This window comes from Copadichromis virginalis, linkage group LG18, assembly GCF_057382275.1.
Source record: "Copadichromis virginalis isolate Kocher_CV1m ecotype Utaka linkage group LG18, C_Virginalis_male_GT1.1, whole genome shotgun sequence".
NCBI lineage: Eukaryota > Metazoa > Chordata > Actinopteri > Cichliformes > Cichlidae > Copadichromis > Copadichromis virginalis.
The window spans coordinates 21,510,782-21,529,694 of NC_140635.1; the positions used below are offsets into that span (position 1 = coordinate 21,510,782).

The 18,913-nt window shown below is 41.6% G+C and overlaps 1 protein-coding gene and 1 long non-coding RNA gene across 3 annotated transcripts in view; one reads left to right on the top strand and one right to left on the bottom strand.

The window, feature by feature from the left end:
• ephb1 (EPH receptor B1) overlaps nt 1-18,913 on the top strand; it is a 175,396-nt gene that overhangs the window by 96,698 nt on the left and 59,785 nt on the right. For both annotated transcript variants that reach the window (XM_085439564.1, XM_085439565.1), the window contains exons 4-5: nt 2,448-2,603; nt 11,939-12,274. In XM_085439564.1, the coding sequence (XP_085295690.1) occupies nt 2,448-2,603; nt 11,939-12,274 (492 nt within the window). The remainder of the gene's footprint in view (nt 1-2,447; nt 2,604-11,938; nt 12,275-18,913) is intronic.
• On the bottom strand, nt 13,717-14,899 carry LOC146687776 (uncharacterized). The gene is made up of 2 exons (XR_014916456.1): nt 14,609-14,899; nt 13,717-14,499 (listed from the first exon to the last, which is right to left on the bottom strand). It is a non-coding gene; the product is annotated as an uncharacterized LOC146687776 (long non-coding RNA).

The following is an 18,913-nucleotide window of genomic DNA, read 5'->3' on the forward strand; positions in this document are numbered from 1 at the left end:
GTCAGAAAATAGGATCTATAAAATGTCCAGCATTTTTAATTTTTTAAGCATAATATTTTTAATTGTGTCTCAAAGACCTGTTTAATTAGCAGTGGAGGTTTCCCTTTCATGCAGTGCTATATTTTCTAGTGTTTGACCTGGCAGTGAGGGAGAATGGGCCCAACACCTTGCCATTGTGGCGATCGTGGCTCAAGAGTTGGGAGTGGCTCAAGGTTGCCGGTTCGAGCCCCAGCTTGGACAGTCTCGGTCGTTGTGTCCTTGGGCAAGACACTTCACCCGTTGTCTACTGGTGGTGGTCAGAGGGCCTGGCGGCGCCAGTGTCCAGCAGTCTCGCCTCTGTCAGTGCGCCCCAGTGTGAATGTGTGTGTGTGAATGTGTGTGTGAATGGGTGGATGACTGGTTGTGTAAAGCGCTTTGGGGTCCTTAGGGACTAGTAAAGTGCTATACAAATACAGGCCATTTACCATTGTTAGTTTAAATAGCTCTCTGTTTGGCAACGTGTTCATATTAGAATTGAAGGCTCTTAGTCAGATTAAACTAAACTATTTTGTTGATGGACTGATTTAAGCAGTCTCTATTAATATTTGAAATACTTAGCCAAACCACTGGCCCGTCATTTTGATAAACTCTGTCATTGTTTTTCTTGATAAGCATCTTAGTGCTGGGTAGGTGTTTCACTTTGTGAGCGAAATGAATAAAATGACTGTTTTTATCTGTCTATCGCTCAGGCAAATAGACACAGCCTTGCCCCATTAAATGTATAACTTATTCCCCTTTTGGCATGCAGCAGTGCCAGAGCATCCTCCCTCATCAGTAAGCCTGCTAAGACATAGGACATTGATCATAGTTATTTTACTCAGTAAGCCCCTCCACACCACACAGAAACTCTTTGTATTCTTTTGGGATATTGGGGTGAGTGGATTAGGTTATTGCCTGCACTTAAGCACAATGCTATCAGCTACAATAATCTTCATAGTCCACCGTGGCCTTTAGAATTTGTGACTTTAACACATCACACCAACATCCACAAACTAGTGCTGGCAGGACTGTTTTAGAAATCCTCGTTCTTCTTATCAGTAAGGCCAGTATGACTCTCGCAGCCTGTCTGAGATTGTGGTCATGCTGCAGAATAACTTTTAAATGATCAGAGCCTAATCGCTCTGGTATCAGGCGATGAATAAAACATTTAAAGTGCCCGAAACTTTTGCACACTGCTGTGCACGAGGAAAACGTAAATGAGTAAAAATTCAGTACTGCGCTTAAATATGTCTGCATACAGTAAGGGGTCAAATTTACTAAGCAAAGCAAATGAAAACACAATGCAAAAATGTGCCAGTGGGTGTGGAGGCTTCTGCTAACAATGCCCTAATTTAGAAACAAAGACGCAGCCGGCTCATTTTAATATTGACCAAAAGCGTCTACCAACAGAAGAACAAACCAGCAGGTCAAAAGCAAACAGACCCAAAGAGGGAGCGAGTAATGCACTAACCAAAGTAATATGAGCTAAGCACAGGTTTCAGGCATGGTCCTCTGTCTGGATATAGTATAGTATTTCAGCTCTATAGGTAGCATCGAATGTGGATCCAAATGTTTTTGATGTAAGGGCAAACTCTGTTTCCATTAGATATTCCTGGGGACTTTGTGCTGTCTTGTAGGCTGAGGCGGCCATTCACTGGATAAATCTGACAGCTCAGGTGGAGTGTGGGATTTATCTGGAGGAGGGATTACAAACTGTTCAGCTATACTACCTGAAATCGCTGTGTCACACCTGTAGAATTTGTAGAAGAACACAAATCATTATTTACCGCAAGCTCTTCACCAAGCCTTTGTGTGCCTACAGATCTTAAGATTCAGACGTTAAAACACTTTTGGGCTTTTGTGCACTCTGCTGTTTTTCAGAAACCTGAAACCCATCGGTCACTGTTAAAAGAAAAAAATTTAAATAAATACCTTGGGTGGCTGTAATCCAAGACACATCTGTTTAGGTATTGGGGTTTTCCCTCTCTCTATCACACTGAGTTCAGAGAGTTCGGTTAAGTTAAGTTGTGTTTAATCAATATGCCTGTATTATAGATATGCAGAGCTCGCCGCTAAACATTCAGGGCGAGGACTCAGTGGAGAAGTACAGGATACAGCCAAAGCTGCAGCACCATGTTCACATCCTTGAGCCATCCATCAATGCCAATTACCTCTATTTCTGATAACATCTTCCACTGCTGTCCCACATAAATTAACCCTCCTAGCACCAGCGATGACAGCCACATTAGGAGCAAAATAAGACATGCGTTAAATATAGCGGAGTTTGGGAGGGGGTAAGAGTAACTTGCAGAAAGGCAATTGACAAAAATCACTTAAAAATAGCTTAACCTTGTGCTTGCCTTAATTGAATTCATGCTTTTTTTGTTGTATTTTACAGTTCTAACAGTGTTTTTTTTTTCTTGTCACAGCATGTCCACCGGGTACCTTCAAGTCGACCCAAGGTCCAAGTCTTTGTCTACAGTGCCCTCCTAACAGCCGCTCCACATCTGAGGCTGCCACCATCTGCGTGTGCCGCAACGGCTACTACCGTGGGGATGGTGATCAGCCAGATAAACCTTGCACCAGTAAGTATCCAATAAATTAGATTGGCTGCGCACTAAGGCACTAATACATATTAAAAGCCACATATAAACAAAATGTCAGAAATGGCACTTTCTGGCATTTTCTGAGACAAACTGAAAAGGATCCAGTGGTCTATCACGGCTATCACAGGGTGAGACGCGGGGTTATCTATTTTAATTTAAATGCATATGAATGTGCATTCATCCAGCACCCATCTTGTCTTCTTATTGTCTTCTTCTTAGGATTGATGGAGCTCCTTGTGTTTCCTCTCAGCTATCTCTCTCTCTCTCTCCACATCCTTTCTCACTTCTCTCGTTTTTGCTGTTGTTCTTTCTCCGTGTCTAGTATCATCCCCTGAAGTCCTAATTACTCAGGCAAATGCTGTGAAACTTCGACACTGTCCTGCCGTTATCCGCTGGAGATCCAATAAGGCCTCTCACAGCATCATAGTTATCTTAATATGATGTAAAAGCAATATGCTAAGCCTTCCTGTTATCCCTGCTGACACACAGTTATGCAGAGGGAGAGCATTGTTAGACCCCAAAAAGTTTGTTTACCTCACTTCCTTCACTGTCACTGGGGAGTGTCTTAATGGTTTGTTCTCTTCACAACATCAGGCTGGAAGCATTATTGGTGTGGTTATGTGTTCATTTAGCCCACATTTATTCACATAGACCTGATTAATTGGCCCAAATGGACTCAAAAGCACATAGAACTTTCCTAATCAGGTAGCAGCTGTATAGCTTTTGCTTCTAAACTCTGAGTTCATTGTTCTTATTTAGCCATGTATTCTTTTGTGAAAAAAATAAATGAGTAAACAAATAAATAAATGAATAAAAGGGGCTAAAAGGTGCAGTGAATGCCCAGCGGAGCATGGCTGTCTGTCTCTGAACGATTTGGCTATGTGAAAGGTGTGCACAGCAGCGCTTAATCCACCGAGGAAGACGTTACACGTAGGGAGAGTGCCGTTTGGTGAAAAAGTGGACCTGAACAGGTATGAGGGCAACAGCATTGATCACCACAAAGATGATGGCGTCACTAGGTTTCATTTCAGCTCTTGGTCACAACTTCTATCTTTTCTGCGGCAACAATAGCACAAACAGGACTAGCACACAGACTGGTTGTACCACATGTTCTTGACGTGAAAGTAGAGCTGGGCGATAGAACGATAACGATATGTATCGCGATATAACTTTTACTCGATAGAGAAATTAAGCTATCGCGATAGACCTCGCCGCTCTTGTCCTCTTAAAATAAAAAAAAATTTAAAAAAAAGGTCAGCCAATCCAAACTAAGTAGCGCAGAGCCGAACCAATCACAGCCGCAGCGTCACGTCGCGTGACTTGTTACGTACAGCACAAGTGCCAAGCCGCACGTGTGTTTGTTTGGGAAGCAGGCAGCGCGTAATGGAGGAAATGAGTGTGCCGACTAGAAAAATCAACCGAGCGTGACCGAAGAGAAAACAGATGACGGTTCCAATGCCGGAGAGATTGTCGAACGGAAGAGCCATAGAAGTTCCGTAGTGTGAAGGTATTTCGGCTATTTCAAGTCTGACAAAAAACAGAGTAGCGTGCACTGTAAATTGTGCCGAAAGCAAGTCTGGAAATACAATAAACTGGTGCATGCGTCACACTGTGCGCCACGTTATTGTTTCGGTGAAATGAATTTCTACAATACTGTTACTGTTAATTCTACTCTCTGCAGTGTTTAAATGCTTACATATACACACAGTTACTGTCCGTCCACACTTACGACTCGGTTCTGCTTCTGTGCCCCAGCTTTGTTTACTTTTCCCCACCGAGGCTTCTAGACTTCTGATTGGCCAACATTTCTGCACGGTTAGGAATCTAGCGCCACCTGCTGCTTTGGCATGTTCATAGCGTTTTCCTTCATTTCTGCCTTTATGTGTGGACGGGATTATTTTTTAAAACGAAAACGGAAAATCTCCGTTTTCAAAAACACCCGTGTACGTGTGGACGTAGCCTCAGTCTCTGACTGGAAGCGCTAATTCGTCATTCGGCTTTTGTCAGACTAAAGTAACTGTTAAAACTGTTTGAAAAGCTCAGCTATACAACAAGGAGAGATTGAGAATTTCCTTTTAGTTCTCAGTTTATTTGATACTGACAAAAGTTAGTTTTGTCTGTTCTTCTGTAAAACAAACTAAGATTTATTTTTAGAATTAATATTTTGTTTCTAAGTGGAATTGACAATTTAGTAGCCTGTTTCGTTTGTTCTATTTTGAAACTTAAACGCTTTAGCGGCTGCCTTTTGTGTAGTTTGCAATATTTGCCTTTATTTATCTGAAAAAGTCTCATGTTCCTTAAGTACATCTACCCTGTTGAACTTATTATGGGAAATAAATATTTAAATAAAAACAAGCTGCTGATTATTTCACATTTTACTTGTGAGCAACGGCACATTTAAATCTTACAAATATAGTTATTTGGCTTATATCGTGATAGATATCGTTATCGCCTGAAATGAAAAAAACATATCGTGATATGAAAAAATCTCATATCGCCCAGCTCTACGTGAAAGTAAATGGCTACAACATGTAGACATGTAACATGGCTGCAAAGCAGTGCTTAGCTCTGCATAGGACAAACGCAGAGCTGTGCTGGTACCGTTTAGGCTTTAGATGTTCTCAGTTTTCTGTGCTCTCCAATAGTTTACGGCACTGCCTGACGAATTAGCAAGTGTTCCATCAGCTAAAGCCTCAGCCTTTATTTTGTGGCCTTGCATTTTCCCCCAAGCAATCTCAGCTCAACAGCAGCTCCATCTTAGACATCTTAAATAGATCCGTATGCTCTGTGTTCCATTTCAAAATGTAACTGGCTCCTTTTTTTTCTGTTTTCAATCTCGTCTTATCTGCTCTGTCAGTTCTGTTATTTTTTCCTTTGCCCCACTCTTCTCCTTCATTTTGTGCTCGGTCCTCTCTATAACTCTGTAACAGGAGTCCAGTTACATTGCTGTTTGTATTCAGACAAAAAAATGAAACTGCTTACTAATACACTCACACTTAAGTAAAACATACCAAAAGGCTGTATGCTAAATCTGTTGGAAATGGTCCCTTTTAGCAATATTATATTGATAATATTAAGCAAATGTTAGCAGCTTTTCAATTTGTATTAAAATAATTTGTCTGCAAATCTGTCTGCACAAAGCTTTTTCTGAAGGCTGAAGCATACAGTAGCAGCTAGGCGTGATGCTCTAGTTGTCATAGATCTCAGCCAGGGGGGCTAGTGAGATGATCCTAGTAGCAATCTCTTTAATACTACAGGTCTTGATAAGAGCACTGCTAGAGTAGCTTAAATCAGACCAGCCTGTAGCTTGATGCTGTAGCTTAAGCACTTCTTGCCGTCATCAGGCACGTAGGGGCTCTATGCTCCTGATCAGTCTGATTAGCTCGCTGATGGATTGTCTGTTGCATGGCTCTGTGAGCTGAAGGCCGCATGCTAACCACCCCACCCCCCACAACCTTTTTTTTCCCGTTGGGGGTATGAATATGCCAAGGCAGAGATGCACTTTTAAATACCAGCTCCTCGGATTTCCTTTATCTAAGACATTTTTTTCTGACTTCAGTCTATGCCTGAGGAGAGGAATCAGCTACATCCCTGTTAATACGTTTTTGTTTGAAGACATGCGAGTTTTACCTTTGTGCCAGTGTCCATTCTGCTCTGGGTGGAACAAGATTTTGGAAACGCTCAACCAGCTTTAGTTTGAAAACCCAGGGATTGTGTTTTAGTCTGGAGAAGGAAATATAGAGACTTTTTTTTTAAACGCACATATCCTTGTTGATTGGGTTTTATCTGCCACAAAAATTAAGCTAGAACATTTAAGCTTACTCTCATTCCTTTTTGATTTCAACCTTTTTGTCTCGGTAGTCATTCCATTGGTGATGCTTTGGTACCTCTCTGTGTATTTTCAAGTATTGGTTCCATCTCAGCCTAAGCAAAGAAATCTCTGCTCATATGTTTTCTTTATCATCTTTCTCCTTAACATTTTTGTGACCAACCCTCTGTTTCCTGTTGCTCCTCAGTGCATACACTGCCAGAGTCTGCGTTTGGTCGATGCGATGTGCATTTATAGGTTTGTTAATGAAAATGTTCCTTCCTATCTGAATTTTCATTTTAAAGCAGTTTTAACAGTTTTTAAAATGAAAACATATTCAAATATTTTGAAGAGAAATGTTGATAAAGCTTCAAAGATTGTGTGAGAAACCTTTTCATTCTGATTTGGACTTTTTTAGTGAGTGTTTTATGTTCACTCTGATCCCCAAGCTCAAGGCCCCAGTTTGACATTCCCCAACTACCCCACAGATGTGCGTGTGTTTAAAAAAATAAATAATGAAAATAAATAAATAATGTTTTCATGTGTTAGCATGGTTCAGTGGAGAGAGGTCGGTGTGACCCAGCATGCTGGGACAATGGGTGTCTCAGTATGTGGAGTCAAAAGAATGACAAGCTGAGTGGTAACTGACGGGAGTCGAGCAGTGAAACCAGTTCTAATTGGTCCGGGGGAGGCAGGGGAAAAGGTGATGGTGCATGAGGTCCGGGTGGACTTGTGTCAAAGAAAGAAAAAACAAATCCCATCAACACACCAGGAGGTACTCCGTGTGACAAAGCAAGATTTGAATATGCATTTTTAATGTATAGTCTATGCTGAAAAATAAAAGCAACCCTGCCAAATTCTAAATACACTGAACAAAAATATAAACGCAACACCTTTGTTACTGCTCCCATTCCCCATGGGATGGACGTAGAGACCTAAAATTCATTCCAGATACACAATATAACCATCCCTCCCAAACAGTGGTCACAAATCAGTCCAAATGTGTGGTAGTGGGCACATCTGCTATATTGAGATAATCCATCCCACCTCACAGGTGTGCCACATCAGGATGCTGATCTGACATCATGAGTAGTGCACAGGTGTACCTCAGACTGCCCACAACAAAAGGCCACCCTGGAATGTGCAGTTTTTTGCGCTATTGGGGGTCTGGGGACCCAGAACCGGTCAGTATCTGGTGTGACCACCATTTGCCTCATGCAGTGCAACACATCGTCGCATGGAGTCTATCAGATTGTCAATTGTGGCCTGTGGAATGTTGGTCCACTCCACTTCAATGGCTGTGCGAGGTTGTTGGATATTCGTGGGAACTGGTACACGCTGTCGTATACGCCGGTCAAGCACATCCCGAACATGCTCAATGGGTGACATGTCCGGTGAGTGTGCTGGCCATGCAAGAACTGGGACTCAGCTGCCATCTGCCCTGAACAATGTGAACCATGATTCATCCATGAAGCGCACACCTCTCCAACGTGCCAGACGCCATCGAATGTGAGCATTTGCCCACACAAGTCTGTTACGGCGACGAGCTGGAGTCAGGTCAAGACCCCGATGAGGACGACGGGCATGCAGTTGAGCGTCCCTGAGACGGTTTCTGACAGTTTGTGCAGAAATTGTTTGGTTGTGCAAACCAATTGTTCCAGCAGCTGTCTGGGTGGCTGGTCTCAGACGATCTTGGAGGTGAACCTGCTGGATGTGGAGGTCCTGGGCTGGTGTGGTTACACGAGGTCTGCGGTTGTGAGGCCGGTTGGATGTGCTGCCATATTCTCTGAAACGCCTGTGGAGACGGCTTATGGTTGAGAAATGAACATTCAATGCACGGGCGACAGATCTGGTTGACATTCCTGCTGTCAGCATGCCAATTGCACGCTCCCTCATTGCTTGTGGCATCTGTGGCATTTTGCTGTGAGTCAAAACTGCACATTCCAGGGTGGCCTTTTGTTGTGGGCAGTCTGAGGTACACCTGTGCACTACTCATGATGTCAGATCAGCATCCTGATGTGGCACACCTGTGAGGTGGGATGGATTATCTCAATATAGCAGATGTGCCCACTACCACACATTTGGACTGATTTGTGACCACTGTTTGGGAGGGATGGTTATATTGTGTATCTGGGATGAATTTTAGGTCTCTACGTCCATCCCATGGGGAATGGGAGCAAAAACAAAAGTGTTGCGTTTATATTTTTGTTGAGTGTATGTTATTATGTTTATACATTAAAAAAAAAAAAAAGCTGTATATGCAGCTGCTAACTGGTTCATGGGGAACATCTTTGGATGGTAATTGAATCAGCATAGATATGGGAACTGACAAGGAAAGCAGTATGGTTCTGATGAATTTCAGTATGCGTAATCTGTACCATATTGGTTCTGAGTGTTATGGCTCTCACTCAATACTCATATCTGTGGCCTGTCCCCTGAAAACTTCCTGGAGTCCTATCGAATGTCGTCTGTGCTTTTGTAATCCAAACAAAACCCATAAAAATTTCTAACTGAAATGGTTTATCTGTTTTTTTTTCTTCATTTTCCTCATCATCCCATTTAGCTGTTTTCCTCTGATTTTATAATTCAAAGGGAAAAGAGAGGAAGCTGTCAAAGTGAATAAATCTCTGCTCTTTTCTCACAAGCCTTTTTTTTCTTAATCCACTTCTGGAGTCAGTTAAGGGTGCTTCCCACAGCTCAGCCATCAGCTAGCCAGTTTCCTCTCTCAGTGACTGGTAATAAATGGAGCTAAGTCAAGGTAATTGTCTAGCCTGCTCTAATTCCTGTACTGACTTTGAAGACATAATGCTCTAGACTATCAGGCACAAGCATCCACTTATATTCAAAACTTTCCTAAGTCTCGTTGACACATCTAAAGTATCGCTCACACAGAGTCAAGAAAGGTTCAAAGCTACTGTCGAGTGTTATGGATGTGTAGATTGTACTTTTATCAGTTTCATATTCCAGTTCTTCCTCACTCATCACTGTGAATACACCCAAATCTCACAAGCAGCACTGCTAACACGAACACACTCCGACTCTGACTGCTTTAGTCTCTTACAGAGTCACTATTAATCCTTATAACATGTTGTTTTTTTCATCTCTCACCAGCCCACACAGCCCCTCTTTCTTTCTCCCGGCTCCTCTGGCTGTGATCACTATCTCCACACAGGGACCTTCTGTTGGCCCCCCAAGGCCTTTTTCACATCATAAAAACAAACAGTTTGAAAGAAGAGAAGCACTAGCCTCAGACCATTCAAAAGGTGGATGAGTACACAATATCTGGACGTTTTTATTTTGGGCACTGGGGCTCTCTTTATATCAGTAGCCAAGGAAGGAAACTGGGCCGTAGTGTTTTACAGTCCAGGTGGTATTTTAAAGCCCCCTTAGTAACAGGGCGCTATGCATATCAGCCTGTGAGTGTGAGGAACACATGAGAGGAGTAACACAGTAGGACTTTTGACATAATACTCATAACAATATTGATCAGACTTTCATTTTGTCTACTAACTCAGGGGTGTTTTTTTGCTGCCGTGCATTTCTGCCTCGCTGCGTCTCTTCTTTCTAGGAAGCCATGTTCACCTTGCGTGACCCTGTCGATTTATTTAGCCGTATCATAAAGTGTCATTTTGATTTCCACATCTGCTTAAAGGGTATGACATAAATACTGTGGATGGCTGCACCAGTCTTATTCGCACAGACACTTTTGCGCATATTGCACTTGCCCATATTATAGAAAAGCACATGTGTAATGATGTATCATTACTGTTCCTATGCTAATGGCCTGCTTTTTGTGTTGCTGTGTGCACTGTCTTTACTTTGCAGAGTGGTGCAAAAAAAAAAAAAAAAAATGTGGGCGTTCTTTTTGGAGGGGGATTGGAGAAATGATCTATTTCTGTAGTAGCAGTATGTATGTAAACACAACCAAATTATGTTGTGTGTGATGTAACTGAAGGAATGTCTGCCAAGAGCTACAAGTAAAACTGCCACCAAATTACTTCATGTGGCAAATTAAAACAGCCAAGGTACAGGTCATCATACAGGTGGAAGTCCTGTGTGATTGCTTACAGCATCCCTGCATATGTAGAGTATTGTTGCAACTGGGACGTTAGACATATAATTCACACCATAGTCTGTCTGTGGGTTTGGGCATGCATTTTCCACATGAACAGATCTGCTTATGTTTTTTCCCAGCAAGTGCATTTATGTGACAGATGACATAAAATGTATGCTGCGTGAGTAACATGAAGTGCAGTCCATAGTCCCTAACTGCGAAACTGCCTCCAGTCCCCTCAAGCAACCCTATGACATATTTTACACATTTTCATATGAATTTGCTGGTTTCTATGTGCCTTTTGCCCATGTTGTCTGGAGCGTTAGCGGCCCTCTCATCCAGACCATAATAATCACGCTGTGTGGTTACACCCTTTGTCTCTCTGACCTCTCTGCTTTTGAGACCCTGAGACGAGGTTGCAGAAGTAACACAGCCATTCCCACTCTTGTGTGTTCTGTCATTTTTTACTTAGCTTACCGAGTATGTGTGTGTGGCTTTGCAGCAAAAATTTATTGTGTCTTTGTAGACTGAGGTAACTATTTTCCTCATTTCCATGAACATGTGCTGTATAAAATTCTTATTGTTGTAGGTGCTCGTGGTCAAAAGCTAAAATAAAGTAAAAAGAGGAAGAAGGCGAGTCGAGTAATTCCTCAAAAGGTTTTCTAGAATTGAGTTGATTTTCGGTTCACTGTAGTCATGGGTCTAGAAATAGGTCAGTTTAATTTCTCTTATAATGATAAAGGTCAGGCTTTATGCAAGATAAATTGCTACCAGATCAGCTCTGCAGGGCTGCCTCACTTAACCTAAGGAGCTAGGGTAAGGGTTTTGGAAAGCTTTGTCTGGTATCTGGGAGGGCTGCTTCTGAGCAGTCGAAGGGTCTCTCAGCTAAGAGTAATTCTCCACTGGCATTTAAACAGATTTTAACTCTTTAAGAATTGTGCTGCAATTGCAGAAGGCCAAACAAGGCACTTTTCTGCACCCTGATATTAAGCCACCACTCAAGCAAAACAAGAGTTTCATTATTTCTTGATTTCTTTCTGAATATCGTTTTTGAAGTTCCGCTCCAGCTGCGGGCTATGAGGGAGTGAATGGGAGCGTGAATCTCCAGAGCCACTTGGATAAGAATACTCCATGCAACACTGCATTTTGCTAAATAACCAATGTTTGATAGACACAAACGTTTCGCTGTATGATCTCTCTGGGTGTGAATGGAATAAATTAGCATTCCAAATTGTGCTCGAGATGAAGAAAAATAAGAAAAAGACAAGTTGCTCTCAAAACCAGCATTTGTATTTATTAGACTGTTGTAAAATGACAAAAGTAAAAGGAGAGAAATGTATGAAACTATTTTGTTTTCCTCTTTATAAGCAATGTGTTAATTTTCTTTCAGCCTGATGACATCTTTTACACAGATACCCTCAAGTTTATCTTTCATAATTTTTATATCTACAGGCGTGCCATCCAGCCCGAGAAATGTGATCTCCATTGTCAATGAAACCTCGGTGATCCTGGAGTGGCATGCCCCCAGGGAGACGGGTGGTCGTGATGATGTCGTCTACAACATAGTGTGCAAGAAGTGCCAGGCCAACCGGCGTTCCTGTTCCCACTGTGATGACAACGTCGAGTTTGTTCCAAGACAGCTGGGCCTGACCGAGACCAGGGTGTTCATCAGCAACTTATTGGCTCATACTGTCTACAGCTTCGAGATACAGGCCGTCAATGGTGTCAGCAATAAGAGTCCATACCCTGCGCAGCATGTTTCCATAGATATCACCACCAACCAGGCTGGTAAGTACCTTTACTTCCATGACCATTCAAAAAGCTGTCCATATCAATGTTGTTTTTCATTTTAGCTGTTTACTTTTGGTAAGTGTTCTGTTACAGTACAGTCCAGAAAGAGCTTTAGTGAAGGTTACAAATGACGTGCTTGTCCTGATCTCAGTGCAGCGTTCGATACTGTTGACTATAATATTTTATTACAGCGATTAGAGCATGTTGTTGGTATTAAAGGTACTGCGTGCAGTGGTTTGAATCATATCTATCTAGTATAAACTCCAATTTGTTCATGTAAATGGTGAGTGGAGAGTCTTCACACACTAAGGTTAATTAGGGAGTTCCACAGGGTTCCGTGCTAAGACCAATTCTGTTTACATCATTCATGCTTCCTTTAGGCAGCTACAGTACTGACAGAGGACTAGAAAGAGAGAGCATGTTTCTCTGGCTTACTTGTGCTTCAAGATTAGGCCTAAAACTTTCCTTTTTTCTAAAGCATATAGTTAAGGCTGGATCAGGTGACACTGAATCCTCCCTTAATTACGCTGCAATAGGTCTAGGCTGCTGGGGTATTCCCATGATGCATTGAGTATTTCATCTTTTGTCAGCTTTTTCACCCACTATGTGTTTATACACTTCTCTTCATTTGAGAATAGCTGTTATTAATCTCTAGCTCTCTTCCACAGCATGTTTTTTTCCTGTATTGCTCCTCTTACCTCAACCAATCGCGGCAGACGGCCGCCCCTCCATGAACCTGGTTCTGCTGGAGGTTTCTTCCTGTTAAAAGGGAGTTTTTCCTTCCCACTGTCGCCAAAGTGCTTGCTCATAGGGGTAACATAATTGTTCTGGTTTTCTCTGTTTTCTTTGTATTATTGTAGGGTCTACCTTACAATATAAAGCACCTTGATGCAACTGTTGTTGTGATTTGGCGCTGTGTAGAGCTGGGCGATAGAACGATAACGATATGTATCGCGATATAACTTTTACTCGATAGAGAAATTAAGCTATCGCGATAGACCTCGCCGCTCTTGTCCTCTTAAAAAAAAAAAAAAAAAAAAAAGGTCAGCCAATCCAAATTAAGTAGCGCAGAGCCGAACCAATCACAGCCGCAGCGTCACGTCGCGTGACTTGTTACGTACAGCACAAGTGCCAAGCCGCACGTGTGTTTGTTTGGGAAGCAGCCAGCATGTAATGGAGCCAGCACGTAATGGAGGAAATGAGTGTGCCGACTAGAAAAATCAACCGAGCGTGACCGAAGGTTACAGAAGAGAAAACAGATGATGGTTCCAATGCCGGAGAGATTGTCGAACGGAAGAGCCAAAGAAGTTCCGTAGTGTGAAGGTATTTCGGCTATTTCAAGTCTGACAAAAAACAGTAGCGTGCACTGTAAATAGTTGGGTTGCGGTCACGTGGTTCTGATGACGTGCGGAGGCAGCGCGATTTTTGAGTGGAGGGCGGAAGTAAACATGGAGGACACTGTGGAGAGTCAGGAGAGCAGCTATTGTGCAACTTTAGACCCCGTTTCTCGGGAGAGATATAAACAGATAGTTAAAAAATATATCGGACGTGATCCGTATTCTTTGAAAATGTCCGAATACACCACAGAAGTAAAGGATTTGCCTACTATCGAGGCTGTGGATATCACCAACTACTTGGTCCTCCAGACTTCTTACTACACTAGGCAGCAAATGAAAGCTTTCAAGAGTCTGGAGGCGTACAATTTTTTTGTCAGCGGGTGGGTCCACAACCTTGGAACAAAACGTCTCCGTGATGGATACAGTTTGATGTTTGCAAGGGTGAGTGTTTGTTCTTATATTGCTTTATCTTAAACACGCTAACAGTTAGCGGTAGCGGCTTTAACGTCAACAAACATGCCACATCCTTAGGACTTCGTTAGAGTGACAGTTGTTTGTTTCAAGGTAAACCATTCTCAGCGGTCTAACGAGACACCTCTGAAGACTTGGGTAATTGCAAAGGAGGATGGAGAAGTGATTGCAGCTCATTGCAATTGTATGGCAGGGTTAGTAGCCTGTTCTCCACTGTCACTAGGCTCAAATCCGGGCTCTCAGCCGTCTGTTGCATATCCAAAATCGCCTCTGCACATCGATGCTGTTCTGCCTTAAGCTTCATTCTTTTCTCTCGTTTGAGAACTGATTCCGATCTGGGTTTTCGTTCGTAGCCGAGATTGACCGTCGGAGCCCAGTCCTCCGACTCTTCGTCATCCAAAGCACTTGGGCAGCCTATAGTCCCAATCAAGTCAATATTAGACTACTAACTTAAAAGCACTAAGTAAACGAGAATTTAACGACAACCTAATGCTAATAAGTTCGTTTGCAAACATAACATTACCTCTGACGAAGTGGTCGCTGCAGACACGGGCATTGGCAGACTCTGCTCCTCCCGACTGTAAACGTAAATTTAAAATCCATTTTTTCCTACGTTTTTCGGTTAGAATTTTCCATTTTTCTCCTCTTCGTTGGGCTATTTTTGGTACCCTAAAATACCGTTTATCAGTTTCTCTGGTCGACCTACTGGAGCATCCGTAAACACAACAGGACATAGGCATTTTGCGTACTGTCTGTCTGTGATTTTGCGCTTATCTTTTTCACTTCCGACCGCCAGTCAAATTTCGCGCTTTACGTCGACTTCACGTCTACGTCAAATGAAACCTAGCTATTGTGCCGAAAGCAAGTCTGGAAATACAATAAACTGGTGCATGCGTCACACTGTGCGCCACGTTATTGTTTCGGTGAAATGAATTTCTACAATACTGTTACTGTTAATTCTACTCTCTGCAGTGTTTAAATGCTTACATATACACACAGTTACTGTCCATCCACACATACGACTCTGTTCTGCTTCTATGCCGCAGCTTTGTTTACTTTTTCCCACCGAGGCTTCTAGACTTCTGATTGGCCAACATTTCTGCACGGTTAGGAATCTAGCGCCACCTGCTGCTTTGGCATGTTCATAGCAGCGTTTTCCTTCATTTCTGCCTTTATGTGTGGACGGGATTATTTTTTAAAACGAAAACGGAAAATCTCCGTTTTCAAAAATACCCGTGTACGTGTGGACGTAGCCTCAGTCTCTGACTGGAAGCGCTAATTCGTCATTCGGCTTTTGTCAGACTAAAGTAACTGTTAAAACTGTTTGAAAAGCTCAGCTATACAACAAGGAGAGATTGAGAATTTCCTTTTAGTTCTCAGTTTATTTGATATTGACAAAAGTTAGTCAGTTTTGTCTGTTCTTCTGTAAAACAAACTAAGATTTATTTTTAGAATTAATATTTTGTTTCTAAGTGGAATTGACAATTTAGTAGTCTGTTTCGTTTGTTCTATTTTGAAACTTAAACGCTTTAGCGGCTGCCTTTTGTGTAGTTTGCAATATTTGCCTTTATCTATCTGAAAAAGTCTCATGTTCCTTAAGTACATCTACCCTGTCGAACTTATTATGGGAAATAAATATTTAAATAAAAACAAGCTGCTGATTATTTCACATTTTACTTGTGAGCAACGGCACATTTAAATCTTACAAATATAGTTATTTGGCTTATATCGTGATAGATATCGTTATCGCCTGAAATGAAAAAAACATATCGTGATATGAAAAAATCTCATATCGCCCAGCTCTAGCGCTGTGTAACTTAAATGAAATTGAAAAATTGAATTGAACATTCTGGTTACTCTGCATTTTGTTTCAGTTTAATTTGTGAAATGGCAAATACCCTATTATTGTAAATACTGTGAATCATTTCATCCTAATAGAGTATTCATCATGTGCATTATGAAGCCACACTTCATGGCTTAGGAATCTTCAGGGCTACTATGATTTCATATTTCTCCACTGTGAATAATCAGGCCTTGAAGAGAGAGGAAAATTGTTCAGGTGAGGTATGCATACATGCTCTTTCTAGCCCTTCCTTTCCTTAACTGAGGAAATTGCCTGTTAAATGTTATATTGTGGGGCAAAAAGAGCACAGCTTGCTTTATAGGTATGTAGCAGCTAATTGAGATTCAAATCTCGTCCCTGTTCAACACTAAAGTGTCAGATTGGAGGACACTTTTTTAAGCTTGTGTTTCTATACATCCATGTGTATTCACATGGATGCACATGTGTCCATGCTATGGTTAGCTTCAGGGTGGTATTATTTCCTCTTATTCTCCCTGTCTGTGTCTCTGTACTTGCTTGTGTGATTTGTGTGGTGGGAGCCAAGCCCATCCAATGGAAATGACAGGTTGAGGATATTGACTTTGATGGTCCTTTTTGCTACAAGCGATTTTTTCATGCTTTTGTAGAGTTTTGACTTGTACACAAAAAAACACCTATCAAGGGACAAATACTGACCATGTGAAACATTTAAATGAGGCTTTCTTCCTTTTTTCTGTTTGTGGATGGGTCGAACTGTAAAAAGCAAAGCTTGGGGGAATTAAACAAACATAAAGTGGAGTTGCTTAGTGGAAAAAAAAGATTGTTGAGTCTCGAAAGGAAGAAAGTGACAAGTTTTTAGTAGCCTGGGTCCACGGATCCTTTCGTCAGTCGTGCACTTTGATAGCTCATGTCATGTTTCCTATCCTCTAAAGATGTGCAAATACATACTCTCATCCGCTGATAAAATATATAATATCGAACGAAGTCTAGTTGAGCCCTGTTTTACTTTAATTGTAGAATGAACTTTACATTTATATCAAAGACCAGTGACATAGTAATTGCTTCATCCAGATCTCCTTTGTGTGGGACTACATTTTGAAATTAAATTTGGCCCGCTTGGTTGAGGGCATACCACATTTGATTACAACGACTCTCTGAGGAACATAATGACCAACTGAACTTGTCTTTGTCTGAGAAAGAATCAGGAGATGAGTGGGAGGGAAGGCAAGGCAGGATGGAGAAATGGAGTGCTTTTTTTCCCCCTACCAGACTGAAAGACTGACAGTGAAGAAGAGGAAAATGAGGGAGTAAATAGGTCTGATTATCAAGGTGGCCTAATGGTGCTGACTGTCCCCATTTGACAGACTAATAGTACACTTGACAGATAGATGTAGAAGAAGCAATGCCCAGGCCTATTGTTGAAGTCTGCTGCAGTAATGAGGTGTCTGCTAGTAATCTGCCAAGCCTATGTCCAGCTCTATATGGCCCCTTTGTAGACAGGTAATTGCACTGTTCCTGACTTCAATGGGGGTTTTCGAGGTCAATAACGATGCAGAAGTATCCAGAAGGGATAAATGTTAATGCGCTCAAAAAAAGAAGAAAAAACACCCAACAACAACAACAAAGACATCCTTAAGATATAAGGTTCTAGATTCCCAAAGACTCTTCAGTGCAGCAGTGAAGCACATTTATACTTTCAGAAACATTGAATACTTACATCATCTTATACATTCACTGAACAAATTCAGTGTAAAGTAAAGCACGATGGTCTGCGCCATTTAAATGTTGCCATCAAAGTGTGTCCACAAGTCCCCTGCAGACTTTCATGCATCCATGAAAAACTGTTGTTTCCAGCATCTCTACAATCAATTTAAAATATATGAAGTATAAAGTCAATCAAATGTGCAACAGTTTCTGTTGGCAAATTTCCCAGCTTATGCGAAGGGAAAAGTAACTCCATCTCTAAATGAAATAGAAAATAACACCTAAACCTTATTTCTGTGCACAGCTGTTTATTTGTGGAGGGAGTGTGACTGAGTAATGTAACAAGCATTTGTATCCTGTACATCTTAGCCTCGAGGAACATATAAAATCAGTTGTTGACCAGTTTATTTCAAGTTGGTATTTTTCTGTTTTATTGTGGTTGTTGTGTGACTGCGCAAACTATGCGTTGACTTTCTGGAAACTAAGCAGCTAAATCTTCTATGAGTTAGGTAGCGAGTCACTTTGGCTTGAAGGTTGGCCATATTTATTTGAACCAGAGTGCACAGATGAGGATGTGGAAATTTGCCTCAGCAGATTCTAGAGTCTTGATCGATGAGAGTATTCCCAGTTGTATGAATTTGTGGCTTTGCTAAACATTATCCATAAAGTAAAAGCTATTAGAACAAATAAAAAGCAAGATGTTTATACTGATCAATGGACAAATCACCCTGCACTGGGTATGCCAGAAGAGATCTGGCATAGAGATCCATAATGCAGTTAGCAGTTTTCATCAATAAGGTATTTTTGACTGATCTCTTATTTTCCAAAGGGGTCACCACAACAGATTTTACACCAGAAGCCCAGCGTGATGCAACCCTTCCAGTTATTTGGGACTGGGACCTGATAGGGACTAGACTAGGAGTGGACTAGATGTCACAAGTTCCCAGAATATAACCAGTGATCTTTCACATGTAAGGCTTGCATTTTTTGCTACAGGTGGCTAATTTCCATGTTTGCCATGGAAATGTACATATTGCTTACTTATTTATACAATCCATAGTTGTCGGGAGGTCTTGCGGATTGAATTTAAGACTAAAGGATCAACTTTTTGAAGACTATCTTAAACTATAGCCTTTATATCCATATACAGCATTGCACCTTAACATGACTCCAAAGCGTACGGCCAGTGATATAGTTTCAGGTCACGGAAAAGCAATAAAAAGACAGTTTTATCAGTTTCACACTCAATTTCAGTTCAGGCATTGATAGCAAAAATTTACATTTCCCTGATTCTAAACTACA